Below are 12,922 nucleotides of genomic sequence, written 5' to 3'. Positions count from 1 at the left end.
AAAAGGGGAATACTAACCCACACCACCCAACAATGGCCAGAACGCCCCTCCCCACTACCGAGCTTACTTCTGCTCCTCCTAAAGACATGTGAGGGAGAACACAGTACAAACAGCCAGTTGCCCAGTTGATTAACCTGATGTGACAGTCCTTGACATCTTGAAGGCTTTCTCTTTGCCACATGCCTGTGCTTAGCAGCTCCCCTACCCTGTAAGGGAAGTTCCACCTTGCCCCGATAAGCCACTAAGATTCCCTGTAATTTGTTGTTCTTCCTTTATGGTCCGGAAACACATTCAGTTTGAAGATGATTTATTGGCAGATTTGGAGAAGCAGAAGTACAGGAGAAGCATAGGCATCTCTGGCTGTTCCCCAGGCATTTGGGCCAGGAGGTCAAGTGAGCTCTGCTGTTGCTGATGCATTTTCTTTTGTGATTGGGGTTTACCGGTTTAACCTTGGGCGTCATGGGTTTTTAGGTTGCGGTGGTTGTTTTAATCTCTGTACGCCACACAGAGTCACTTTTGTGAGATGGGCAGCCATATATATTTCATAAATAAAAATAAATAAAATCCCATGGCAATGGACACAAGTGATGCCTTCTGCAGTGTAGTGTAGGCTTTTCCCCAAAGGCACCAGCTGAGAGAGTGACCATTTGACATGCACAGATGGATCCTTGGCCAGAGTGGGAAATTATAGTGGTGAGTGCTGTCTGTCCCTCTCTGTAACAGCTCCTTACTTGAGGAGGGCAGAGTGGGAGACCCTAAAGGAAGCTCTTTTCTGTTGGCTCTCTATTAGCTCAAAGTGGCTGGAGCCTGCTCTGTAAAGAGAGAGAGATTATCCAGGAGGACAACCTCCTGGGGCAGGCCTTCCAGTTTAGGGGGAGCTTTTCTACCCAGGTAGCATCACCTCCTGGAAAGGCAGTGGTCCTCTGTGCTGGGGGAGGGAGGGAAGAGGTTTCCATATTTAGATGGAAAAAGTGGAGCCATTGAGGTGTGATAACTTTTTAGTGGCTTCTGTTTCTCAAGTTTTGAATGGGATAGCTTGGGAGAATGTATCCCTTGAAGGCTGGAAAGGGATCTCTATAGACAACAAGGTGCAGAGCTGACTGAACAGGAGTTCTATTCTATGTTGCTTTGATAATGAGAAGAGTTGGAAAGCCAGAACAGATTGCATAGAAGGAAAATGCTGTGAAAGGGGCAATTATCTGCATTCCGTTTCTGAAATTGACCTGCAGACCTCCAGTCCTCATTTCTTGGCCGATCACTTAGGGTATGTACAGGGCGTATTTCAGTCTCCTGGAGCAGAAGGCATCTCTTCCCCTTGCTGGTCTGGGTCTCCCACATGTTTCTGCGGGCTCAACAAGAGGTCCTCCATCACTTCTTGCTCCTGAACTACTGCTGGTGCAGCTGGGGAGCCACCATTGCTTTGTTGGTCAGAGGGACTTGGGAAGCCAATGGCTTGTTCATTTGGTTTAGGAAGTGCCCACAGGACTGTGCCATCTTCTTCACTGCGGGGAGTAAGGAAGCCTGGGTTCTTTCCCTGCCGGGGAGGAAGAAATAACTCTGAGGGCTCCAATAGTCCATCCCAGTTGAAGTCCTGAGTCTCCAAGATACTGTCCACCATTGGCACTACCTGAGAGGAGGAATACAGAGGGAGTCAAGGCAGCTTTCCAATTAGCAACACAATTTTAACATAAGGAACAATATAACTGACATCTTTTACAGACAGAAGAAAGATAAAAAAAGCTGAGCCGTATCAGGCCACTTCTAGTTTAGCATCCTTTCCCTACCATGGCCAACAAGATACTTTTTGAATAGACACAAGTGTCCATTATCTACTAAGAACAGGGATTCAGGTAGGGTTCAACCAGACAAGAAGAGAGAGGGCAGCTACAGGCAGAGTCTCCGTCTAGTGTATTACTCAAGAGTTGGCAAAGGTGCCAGCCTTACCTTGTTGTTTATTCGTTTAGTCGCTTCCGACTCTTCGTGACTTCATGGACCAGCCCACGCCAGAGCTTCCTGTTGGTCGTCAACAACCCCAGCTCCCCCAGGGACGAGTCCGTCACCTCTAGAATATCATCCATCCACCTTGCCCTTGGTCGGCCCCTCTTCCTTTTGCCCTCCACTCTCCCTAGCATCAGCATCTTCTCCAGGGTGTCCTGTTTTCTCATTATGTGGCCATAGTATTTCAGCTTTGCCTTTAATATCATTCCCTCAAGTGAGCAGTCTGGCTTTATTTCCTGGAGGATGGACTGGTTTGATCTTCTGGCAGTCCAAGGCACTCTCAGAATTTTCCTCCAACACCACAGTTCCAAAGCATCTATCTTCCTTCTCTCAGCCTTCCTTATGGTCCAGCTCTCGCAGCCATATGTTACTACAGGGAACACCATTGCTTTAACTATGCGGACCTTTGTTGTCAGTGTGATGTCTCTGCTCTTAACTATTTTATCGAGATTTGTCATTGCTCTTCTCCCAAGGATTAAGCGTCTTCTGATTTCCTGACTGCAGTCAGCATCTGCAGTAATCTTCGCACCTAGAAATACAAGTCTTTCACTGCTTCTACATTTTCTCCCTCTATTTGCCAGTTATCAATCAAGCTGGTTGCCATAATCTTGGTTTTTTTGAGGTTTAGCTGCAAACCAGCTTTTGCACTTTCTTCTTTCACCTTCATCATAAGGCTCCTCAGTTCCTCTTCACTTTCAGCCATCAGAGTGGTATCATCTGCATATCTGAGATTGTTAATGTTTCCTCCAGCGATTTTAACCCCAGCCTTGGATTCCTCAAGCCCAGCATGTCGCATGATGTGTTCTGCGTACAAGTTGAATAGGTAGGGTGAGAGTATACAGCCCTGCCGTACTCCTTTCCCAATCTTAAACCAGTCCGTTGTTCCGTGGTCTGTTCTTACTGTTGCTACTTGGTCGTTATACAGATTCTTCAGGAGGCAGACAAGATGACTTGGTATCCCCATACCACTAAGAGCTTGCCACAATTTGTTATGGTCCACACAGTCAAAGGCTTTGGAATAGTCAATAAAACAGAAATAGATGTTTTTCTGAAACTCCCTGGCTTTTTCCATTATCCAGCGGATATTAGCAATTTGGTCCCTAGTTCCTCTGCCTTTTCTAAACCCAGCTTGTACATCTGGCAATTCTCGCTCCATGAATTGCTGGACCTTACCTTAGACTTAGGAATAAAATGTGCCTACCAAGTCTGGTGCAGGCTGCCCTTTTGCCTGTTGGGACACCAGCTCACTCAGCAGCCTCATGAATTCCAGACCATCCAAGCGCCCGCTTTTGTCGTAGTCATGAAGAGCAAAGAGAAGCAAGAGTGCTGGAAAGAATGGGAGTGGAGAATGAACGCACAGTGAACCCAAAGAACAGCAAAGGCCAACACTGCTCAGAGCGGAAGCTACTGATGGGAACTGTTCTCCATTGTACCAGGGTGTAGGATGTAGAATAATGGATTTAAGTTAGAGCATGGCAGACGTCTGCCTTTCGCAGCAGACCAGACTAGGAAACCAAAGTTATGAATGCTATTACTATTTTTATTATAAGGTTACAATAACAGAATCTTGCAAGTCTGAAAGTGCCTCCCCCCTCCCTTCCTTTATCTACAAGAGAACTAGGGAGGGTCAATTCTAGATGTTTTCTCAAATTATATTCCTGCTTTGGACTCAGATTTCTTTTATCTGACCGTTGTCTTGGTTGCAGCTCTTCCTCCTGTTCCTCAAGGTTATTCTCACAGCCCATTACAGCAAACTCCAAGTGAACGTTAGCAAAAGCTTCTTAATTCTGTAGTAAGAGCAGTTTGACAGTGGAATCAATTCGACAGAGATGAGGGGGGACTCTTCTGTGGGACCACACAGCTCTCTGCCAAGAATGCTTTCATTTGGATTCCTGCATGGAGCAGTCGGTTTGGACTCCATGACCTCAGAGACCCTTCCAACTCAATGATTCTATGAAGGGCGATGTTTTTCTTAAACACAATATTCCCACCAAACCCCACCTTTCTTGATCACTGGGGGGAGGTGGCTAAGGAATCTGGTTTCCTCTCCCACAGTGCAACCCCAGATTGCTAGCTTCTCATTCTTGACCATACATGCTGGCCCAGGTTTATCTCATTTCCTGTTGGCACCTGCTAGGGCTTAAAAAAAACAAAGGTAAGATCACTGCATTTTCGGTTTCTTATGATTCCAAGCATGTGGTCTAAAGGCATTTTTGAAGCTAAGCAAGGTTGGCCTGGCTAGTTCACGAGTGGCAATTCATGCCTGGAAATATTGCGTGCCTGCCTGTCTACTGCTTAACTTGTCCAATAAGAGAAAGGCAGGCTGCAAACATCACAAGCAACAATTTCCAAATTAAGTATAACAGAATGAATTCATCCTGAGAGGCAGTATTTATATCCATATTAGCACCAACAGCAGAAACAAACCTATATTTCATTACAAGAACATTTCATTTTGTCAGTGTCCAGTAACAGCTTTGACTGCTTTAGAGGAAATCATGTATTTCTACACTGAGCTTGCTGAATTCTAGTAATCCTGTGCATTCTCTGCCATGGACCTTCTGTGCCTGGCATAGCTTGCTGCATGTCTAACATTTCTTAGCAAGTGGTACATTTGCAAAGAGACCCGGGGTGAGGGAGACTGATTTAGAGCAGGGTTTCTCAACCAGGGTTCCATGGCACCCTAGGGTCCCACAAGAGGTCACTAGGGGTTTCCTGGGAGATCATGATTTATTTTAAAAAATTATTTCAAATTCGGGCAACTTCACATTAAAGAGGTAAGTTTCATTCTTTATTTTTAGTTTAAGAACACTGTTAATGCACATATACAGGCCTACACATGAACCAAATATAATAATTTTGTAACTTCTGGCCTATATCTGAGCCCAAATGTGCAGGGGTTCCCCGAGGCCTGAGAAATGTTTCAAGGGTTCCTCCAGGGTCAAAGGTTGAAAAAGGCTGATTTAGAGTGTTCTGGCTTTATTTGGGAGAACAAGGGTAGGAAAGAGGGCTCTGAGAATCCTGAACTGTCTCCAGTGAACTGAATTCCTTCCCTTCTATCTTGAGGAGAACAGAGGAAAGGGCAGCCACCCAGCACAAGCCCAGCCATCTCACAGTACAAGGCAAGCTGGGGATTTATTTTAGGCCCCAGTTTTACTACATAATAATAGGCTTTGGATCAGCTGGTTCAGCCTGACCACAAGATTAAAAAGCAAAAGCAAAATATCAGAGATGGCCACATTGGATGAGGCAACCTCTCAAACTACAGCATAAGAAACAACCATCTTTTTATTGTCTATCAGAGCCAGGCTTGCTGTGATCAAAAAGGTAATTTTTAAAGGGAAACGGCGATCGATTCTCCTTTGCATTTTAATTAAACCTGAGGGGTTAACTTCAAAAAAGGTTGAAAAATGACTGCTGACTCAAAAAAAGCTCTGCCTTCCAGCAGAATAATTCGAAGGAGGCAAATTGATAGAGAAGTGGCACCTTTCTGCAGCCAAGCCATCTGATTTCAAAAGGAGATGTTTTCTCTTTGGTGAAAGATATCCAGGCAGCTTATATAATTTGTTTTGCTTTCTTTATTTGCACTGACGGTGTTTCTCTCAGTCTGTTAAAATCAGCTGTTGTGGACTCAGAACTTAGGCTGTTTTTCTTACATGTTGTTGTTGATGTTTTCTCAAATAATCCTGCATAATTTGTTTGCTGGAACATCTCTTCCAACCTCAAATAGGACAACAGAACGAGGGGAACTCTTGCATTGCTGGCATGTCCCTAACCCCCTTTTTTTAAATGTGTGCTTAAAGCTGGGCCCGTTTCCTAAAGCAAGGAGCTGCCAGCTGCCCTCATCTTGCCCTCACAACATGCATGAGGTAGTGAAGTTCTTACCCTGTTCCCTTGTCATGGCAGCAGCATCCCCATCCAGATGCCCAATGTTCTCCAGGTAGTCTTGGAGCACCCTAGGACAGACCAAGCCATAGCTCCGTCACATTGCACAGTGGAGCAAGCCACAGCACAGATACAAGGCTGACCGACTTGCAAAGGACAAGATCATAACAACCGCTGCCACAGAGAATACTGTAGCTGTCAGAGTAGATGGGTGGGAAGATTGGCAGACAAAATCATTTGGGCCTCCAATCCTTTTTGTTGGATGCCTGCCCAGACTCAGTGGGGCTACCAAGCCCCATTTTAGCCTAGGCTAGTGAGTAATTTAAATCCAGCTAGTATATGCCTGATTGATTATGAATATTAACATAGGTTGGTAGGCCAAGGCCTGTGGAAACCAGCTCTAAAAAGCCCCCAGGTTCAGCTGGAATACACAAATGACCTGAATGGGAAGATGGAATCTTTCCCTGTGTTATTTTTGGAAAGAAAGTGGGAAGGGAGCTGTCCTGGGATGGATTGGGACAGAAAGACAATCAGTCAACCCTCAACCAGCTACAGAAGCACCACATTTTGGACTTCTTGGACCTCAACCTTTCATCTGTGGCAAAAGGGCTGAATTTCAGGAGAGGTACACCTGTTGGTGACAAGTACTCACTTTAGAGAATCTTGGCCTGGGTGCAGAGGATTCAGGATGGGTTGATCCATGGAATCGTGGGGGATCTCAGGCCTAGAAGATATATATAAAGTGGGGCAGGCACAAAGGGGGCAGGCAGAAAGAAGTTTAACCACCTCACTATATGTTCCTCTGCAGTATGGAAAATGGGTTGCAGACCCATTCTCAGTTCTGACGGCTCCTTTAGGAGACAGTTTGCTGCCCACCTCTGTGGTCACAGACACCGTTATCCCTTTCTACTGGGTGGTACCTGCCACTGCTGTTCTTTGGTGCTGCCCAGCTGGCTGGCACAATGAAGAACCAAACTGCTAGAAGTAGCCTCTTCATTCTGGTCCTGGTGGGCAGAGGGGAGGCACTTCAGTTCACGTCCTGCAGATCACTGGGGGTAAAAATATCTCTCAGGAATGGACGCCGCTACCTGCAATGACAAAGATACATGTAGTGCTACAGGAACATTGAGGTTCCCTTTGCACACTGTGGGCTAGCAAAAGCAAAGCTTCCAGCCAGAAGAAAGCAGAGAAGAGTCATGAGTTGTCCATCAGGAAGAAGTCAGTCTGGTCAAATTTGCCAACAAGTACGGGTATGCTGGTTCAAGAACTAACAGCCTAAAATTCATTTCCATAACTGCTTCAGCTAACCTGAGTCAAGCAGGGAGGCAATACTTCGTTCTTCCTTCCCGCACATAGTTCTACATTCCAGTCTACCTCACCCCTTTCATGCTGCTCCCACACATTACCTGTCAGAAGATGGCATGCAGTGGTAGTAGCATGTCCTTTACTACATTCAGCTGCAGCTAAGGGGAATCACATTTCTCGGTATGTCCCCTCCCATCATTCACTGCAAATAGAAAATTAGCCCACAAGAGAAACACATTGCAGCAGGGACCACCATTTGCTCCATTAATTTCTACTGGCCGGTCAGCCTTTTTGCTTTAAAATAGATAGAATGGTTAAAAAGCATCTCTGACCTGTCGATGGATGTGGCACGGTCTTCCCTATCTTTTCCCACTGCTAGTGTTCCAGCTGCAGGGAACGGAGCCAGCGTGGAAAAACCTAGGGCCCAAGCGCTCTTGCCTCCATTCCTGCCCTCAAGGACCTCGGGCTGGAGAGTCCGGCGGCGCCGTCCTCCCTCCCCCTCTCCGTTGCACACCCATTCCGCAGGGCAGCCCTCACCCTCTGCGGGGCAGGGTGTGGCACAGCAGCAGGGAGCAACACTGTTGCGCATGGATCTCCTCCGGTTAGGGACTTTGCCTCGCAGCACGGACCCGCGTGCTGGGGTTTGGTCGGGAGGGGCGTAGAGACAGACCTTCTCTCTTTCTTCTGCTGGCGCAGTCGCTTCGCGGCGCCGCAGTCTCGCGGCCGCAGTCTCGGGGCCACGTGGCGGAAAGGCGGGTGCTGGCAGACACATTCATTCCCGCCTCTCTCCCTCTTGCGCGTCCTGGCGCTCCTCTAGGACAGTTAACTTAGCTGCTCCCCGCGCTCTTTGCCAGCCGGTCACCGGCGCGCGGTGGAGGGGCATGATCTATGAAGCACCGAGCCCGGGAACCCCAAAGGGAATCTCTCTTCCCAAAGAGCCCTCACAAGGGTCTCGTCGTGATTCCTGGACGGGAGAAGGAGAAAACTGCGGGTAGTGTCTTTTTTCCAGTTCCACAGAGCTCCTGAGGGCATCGCTCCGGGTTGTGCCTGCCCTACAGAACGAGCATTGGTAAAATTTCCTTTTGCAGTTCCTCTCCCACGGAAGACTCCATCCTCTGCTTTTGAGCTCAAGGAGCCATACATAGCGTGGGTGAAATTAAGGAAGGAAGTTTCATTTTTAAGTAATAGTGCTGTTAGGGCGGGAGGGCTGGCTCATGTTCAGGGCCTCCACGTTCAATGCCACATACATACACACTTCAAAATACGTTTTAAAAAGTCTGCAGAGGACCTGCTCTGCTTCTTCCTATTCCTTCAGTTCCAGATCCTCTTGAAAAATGAAGTTGGATGAAACTATAGCTTAGGTTTCCCTTACTTTCCATTACGAACTTTTAAAGTGCTAGAAAGAAGAAATGGGAAGAGAAACTGGAACCTAGAACATCCAGGGATGGGAGAAGGGGGCATGTTACTTTGTTCTGGATCCTTAGAGAATTGTGGCCATCAACCTGTTGCCATTTCTTAAAGTTCCTCTTTATTTGCAGCAATTGTGCATGCCAACAGCTCAGATCCAATAAAAAGATACCAGTCTACTTCAAATAATTCCTGGTGATTTCATAGACTGTCCATGGGGCTTTCTTGGCAACATTATAAAGTGGTTTGCCCTTGCTTTTTTTTCCCCCTTTCCTAGCTTAGTCTTTAACCCTGGGATTCCTTAGAAGTTCTGTTAAAAGGCTACTTCATCCAATACTACCTTTAAGATGACCCAAAGTTTGTGATGTGCTGCCATCTAGCTGTAGGTAGCTGTGTTACTTTCCTAATTAGTTATTTTTTTTCCTAAAAAACATGGCCAGATGTAAATAACAGAGTATTTAAACGCTTCTAAACTTAAATAACAATTTGAGTTTAAATGTTTTTTAACAGCTAAGTTCAAATTGTAAAAACATGTAGTGGCATTTTTCTAATTCTACTCTCATTTATTTTATTTTGCTGAAAGAAACTATTTTGTTTAGTTATTTAAATCTAACTGGCCAACACATTCTTCAAGAAAAGGCCTACACATCTCATCACCTACACCAGCGGTGGGCGCAGGACTCAGATTGATTATCTTCTCGTGAGACGACGTAACCAGAAATTGGTGACCAATGTAAAAGTGATCCCCTCGGAATCAATCGCCCCCCAGCACCGGCCTCTCGTCATAGACCTCCAGTTGAACATCTTAGGCCGAAAGCGACCCTGAATCACTGGAGTGGAGCGGACAAAATGGTGGTGCTTACCGGAGCGCAAAGCTCAGTTCACGGCTGCCCTTGGTCCCATCAGTGTGGACATGGACCAGCCAGCATCGGCCATGTGGGACAAATTGGTCAGACAAGTCCACACTGCAGCGAGAGCCATCCTTGGGAAGACAAAGCCAGGGAAATGGGCCATCGATAAGCAAGTTTGGTGGTGGAATGAAGAAGTGCAAATAGCTGTGAAGGAGAAGAAGAAGGAGTTAAAAGCGTGGTTTCAGTCTCGCACCGATGAAGATCTCCGGCACTACACGTTGCAAAAATTGGTTGCCAAGAGAGCAGTAGTGGCAGCCAAGACTGCTTACTACAAGCACGTATATGACAAATTGGACACGCCCGAAGGAGAAAATAAAATCTATCGCTTGGCCAATGCACGTCATCAACCACTCAGGACATTGGCCAAGTCAAACACATAAAGGACGAAGACCACTGACTCCTTTGAGACCCACCCTCCATCCTCCGCCAATGGAGCGATTACTTCTCCAAAATTAGCAATGAGGAATTTGATCACCCTCCAATCCAAAGTGCCGATCTGGTCTCTGGACCTGTGCCCCCAATTACCATCAATGAGGTCGAAGAAGCGATGAAGAATGGGAAGGCAACCAGCCCTGACGACATCCCAGCCGAAGCATGGAAGATCCTCGGCTGCCAAGGTGCCACGATCCTCGCTGCCCTATTCAACCGAATCATCGATGAGGGTGCAGCCCCAGCAGCTTAGACAACCAGTACCATGGTACCAATTTGGAAGGGCAAGGGTGACGTGACCGAATGCTCAAATTATCGGCTGATCCGGCTGCTGTGTCATGCCATGAAAATATTTGAATAGGTTATTGATGCCAGGCTCTGCAAGAGTCTCCATCACTCCAAACCAATCAAAGGGAGTGGAACGATGGATGCCATTCATGCTGCTCAGTTGCTTTTGGAGAAGCACCGCAAGAAGACCAAGCCTATCCACATGGCATTCCTTGACCTGGACAAGGCCTTTGATCGTGTCCCACACAAACTCATTTGGCACGCCCTACAATCTCATAATGTCCCCAAAGCCTATGTCCGGTGGATCCAACTACTGTACCGCAGCATCACCAGTATGGTCCAATGTGCAGTGGGAACATCACCTCCCTTCACCATCAACATTGGAGTACATCAAGGATCGGCACTTTCGCCCCTACTATTTGTCCTCTGCATGGACACTGTGACACATGACCTCCAATCATCTCACCCATGGTCACTCCTCTATGCCGACGTCTTCTTGGCGAATGAACAACGTGCAGACCTCCAAAAGCAAATGCAGCAATGGAATGAACGGCTCGGCGAATTTGGACTTCAACTGAACATCAAGAAAACGGAGTATATGGAAAGCGGCCCCCAAACCAATGGAATCATCAGCATTGGTGGAGAAGACTTGAAGAAAGTAGAGCAATTCAAGTACCTCGGCTCCCTCATATGCAGTGATGGCGATAGCTTTCTGGATGCCCGCACCCATGTCAACACCACCTAGATGAAGTGGCACCAGGTGACTGGAGTCCTGTGTGATCGTCGGATGCCCCTACGCCTCGAGTCAAAGATCTACAGAACTGTAGTGCGCCCAGTCACCCTCTACAGATCGGAGTGCTGGCCAGTGACAGCAAAGCACGAGCAGGCCCTGCACGTGATGGAAATGCAAATGCTCCGGTGGTGCCTTGGACTAACACAATTTGGCCACGCCATGAACAATGACGTCCGACGACTGGGAGTCGCACCAATTATAGCAAAACTGCAGGAAGGAAGGCTCAGATGGTATGGACAAGTCACACGCAGCAAAGAAGACTCAGTGGCAAAAACAGCCATGTGCCTGCACCCTGGTGGCCGGCGGCCCTGTGGTAGACCCAAGAAACGGTGGATGGACCGCATTAAGGAGGACATGGAATGCGTGAACGTCACCCCTGAAGATGCCTTGGAGATGGATATGCCGACAAGCAGACCCTGCCATAGCGTGGGAAAAATGCTAAGAAGAAGAAGAAGTCATTTAAATCTAACAATTCCAGTCTTTCTATATAAAATGGGCAATGAAATGACTTGATGGCACATGATCAATCAATAATAAATAACTGAGCACATTCCTGGCAGATGGTGAAACATTAACCACATTTAGGAAGCTTTATGACAAAATAATTTGCCAAATAAATTCCATGACTGGGTTTCATTCCTATAATGAAATAAAGAGGAGTCGGTTTTGTTTACAATGTGAAATGTTAATTGTCCAAGACAATAAACTACTTTTGGGCTGATTAGTTCCTGTCGCTACTGAAACCTTAGGAAGAAAAGCCAGCTTTGTGCTAGATGATTAAGGCAGAATTTTTCACTGATCTTACAGAATTGGCTGATGCTTCTTTCATAATACAACTATCAGGTTTAAATGTTCCACCATGATTTTTTGTTGATGTGGAGTTCTGGAAATTGTTAGCCATGTTCACAACAAGCTACTTATTTAAATATGGTGAACCGAATAACCGATATTTAGTTAGGTTTGTAAACTACAGTGATTATTTTTGTTTCAACACACCCATGCACCACGCCAGAAAAAAGAAACCTCACATTTTGGCTTAGTTTATTACATGAACCCAGCCAGTGTATAAGGAGCAATTAACTGGCAGAGTTCTGAGTCTGTCTTGGCTAAGGAGATCCAACTACTTCATTTTCTCAGTGGCTGAGTTTGCCCAGTATGCTTAAAGAGGTGCATTTTCATAATACATCAGGCTTGATTAATTTAACTCTTGATTAGTTTTTGTATGTGCATGACTATGCAAGTTGTATGAACCCAGCCCTTTAGTTTACTGTGTGTGAATTCAGAGAATGGGTTAATTTAATAACACAAAAATCAGAAGAAGTTTTGTAGCACCTTTTCCAACTAACAAACTTGTTACACCCCCTCTGCAAGAAACCATCACTGGACCCTACTGTGTTGGACAATTTTCGTCCTGTCTCCCACCTGCCCTTTTTGGGGAAGGTGGTTGAGAAAGTGGTGGCGTTGCAACTCCAGAGGATTCTGGATGAAACGGATTATCTAGACCCCTTCCAGTCAGGTTTCAGGCCAGGATATGGGATGGAAATGGCATTGGTCACACTTATGGATGATCTCTGGCGGGAGTAGGATGGAGGGAGTGCATCCATCCCGGCTCTTCTTCACCTCTCAGCAGCTTTCAATACCATCGACCATGGTATCCTTTTGGGGAGGCTCAGGGAGTTGGGGGTGGGCGGCATGGTCTTGTGCTGGTTCACCTCCTTCCTCCAGGGCCGGTCCCAATTGGTGGTAATAGGGAGCAAGAGATCTGACCCTCGACCCCTCCTTTGTGGGGTGCCGCAGGGTTCGGTTCTCTCTCCTCTCCTATTCAACATCTACATGAAACCGCTAGGTGAGATCATCCGTCACCGTGGGATGAGGCATCATCAGTATGCTGATGATACTCAATTAT

The 12,922-nt window shown here is 46.6% G+C and overlaps 2 protein-coding genes across 5 annotated transcripts; one reads left to right on the top strand and one right to left on the bottom strand.

Annotated features, from left to right (window-relative positions):
• Nucleotides 1-290: 290 nt before the first annotated feature.
• On the bottom strand, nt 291-7,930 carry CGREF1 (cell growth regulator with EF-hand domain 1). Of its 4 annotated transcripts, none has more exons than XM_063299891.1 (6): nt 7,859-7,930; nt 6,804-6,971; nt 6,536-6,607; nt 5,884-5,954; nt 3,200-3,324; nt 291-1,627 (listed from the first exon to the last, which is right to left on the bottom strand). In XM_063299891.1, exons 2-6 carry the CDS (start codon nt 6,878-6,880, stop codon nt 1,283-1,285), a joined length of 690 nt encoding a protein of 229 aa, XP_063155961.1. In that variant the 5' UTR covers nt 6,881-6,971; nt 7,859-7,930; the 3' UTR covers nt 291-1,282. The 4 variants fall into 4 exon arrangements, with proteins under 4 accessions (XP_063155961.1, XP_063155952.1, XP_063155956.1 ...); XM_063299882.1 differs by lacking the exon at nt 7,859-7,930 and adding an exon at nt 7,521-7,852 and having other exon boundaries at nt 6,804-6,887; XM_063299886.1 differs by lacking the exon at nt 7,859-7,930 and adding an exon at nt 7,521-7,630.
• Nucleotides 7,931-9,508: 1,578 nt separating this feature from the next.
• On the top strand, nt 9,509-10,968 carry LOC134494267 (uncharacterized). Its single transcript, XM_063299756.1, is given in 3 exon segments — nt 9,509-9,845; nt 9,914-10,288; nt 10,352-10,968. Coding segments are annotated over 3 exon segments (1,329 nt in total).
• Nucleotides 10,969-12,922: the final 1,954 nt, after the last annotated feature.

The sequence above is a fragment of the Candoia aspera genome, chromosome 1 (assembly GCF_035149785.1).
Source record: "Candoia aspera isolate rCanAsp1 chromosome 1, rCanAsp1.hap2, whole genome shotgun sequence".
Lineage (NCBI taxonomy): Eukaryota > Metazoa > Chordata > Lepidosauria > Squamata > Boidae > Candoia > Candoia aspera.
This window is presented reverse-complemented; position numbering and strand designations above follow the sequence as displayed.

Coding starts and splice junctions, on each gene's coding strand:
- CGREF1 (XM_063299882.1), bottom strand. CDS start 7,777: ATGCGCAACAGTGTTGCTCCCTGCTGCTGTGCCACACCCTGCCCCGCA. Junction 5,955..6,535: donor CCAGGCCAAGATTCTCTAAA/GTGAGTACTTGT, acceptor GGTCTGTCCTAG/GGTGCTCCAAGACTACCTGG. Junction 3,325..5,883: donor TGCCATGACAAGGGAACAGG/GTAAGAACTTCA, acceptor CATTCTTTCCAG/CACTCTTGCTTCTCTTTGCT.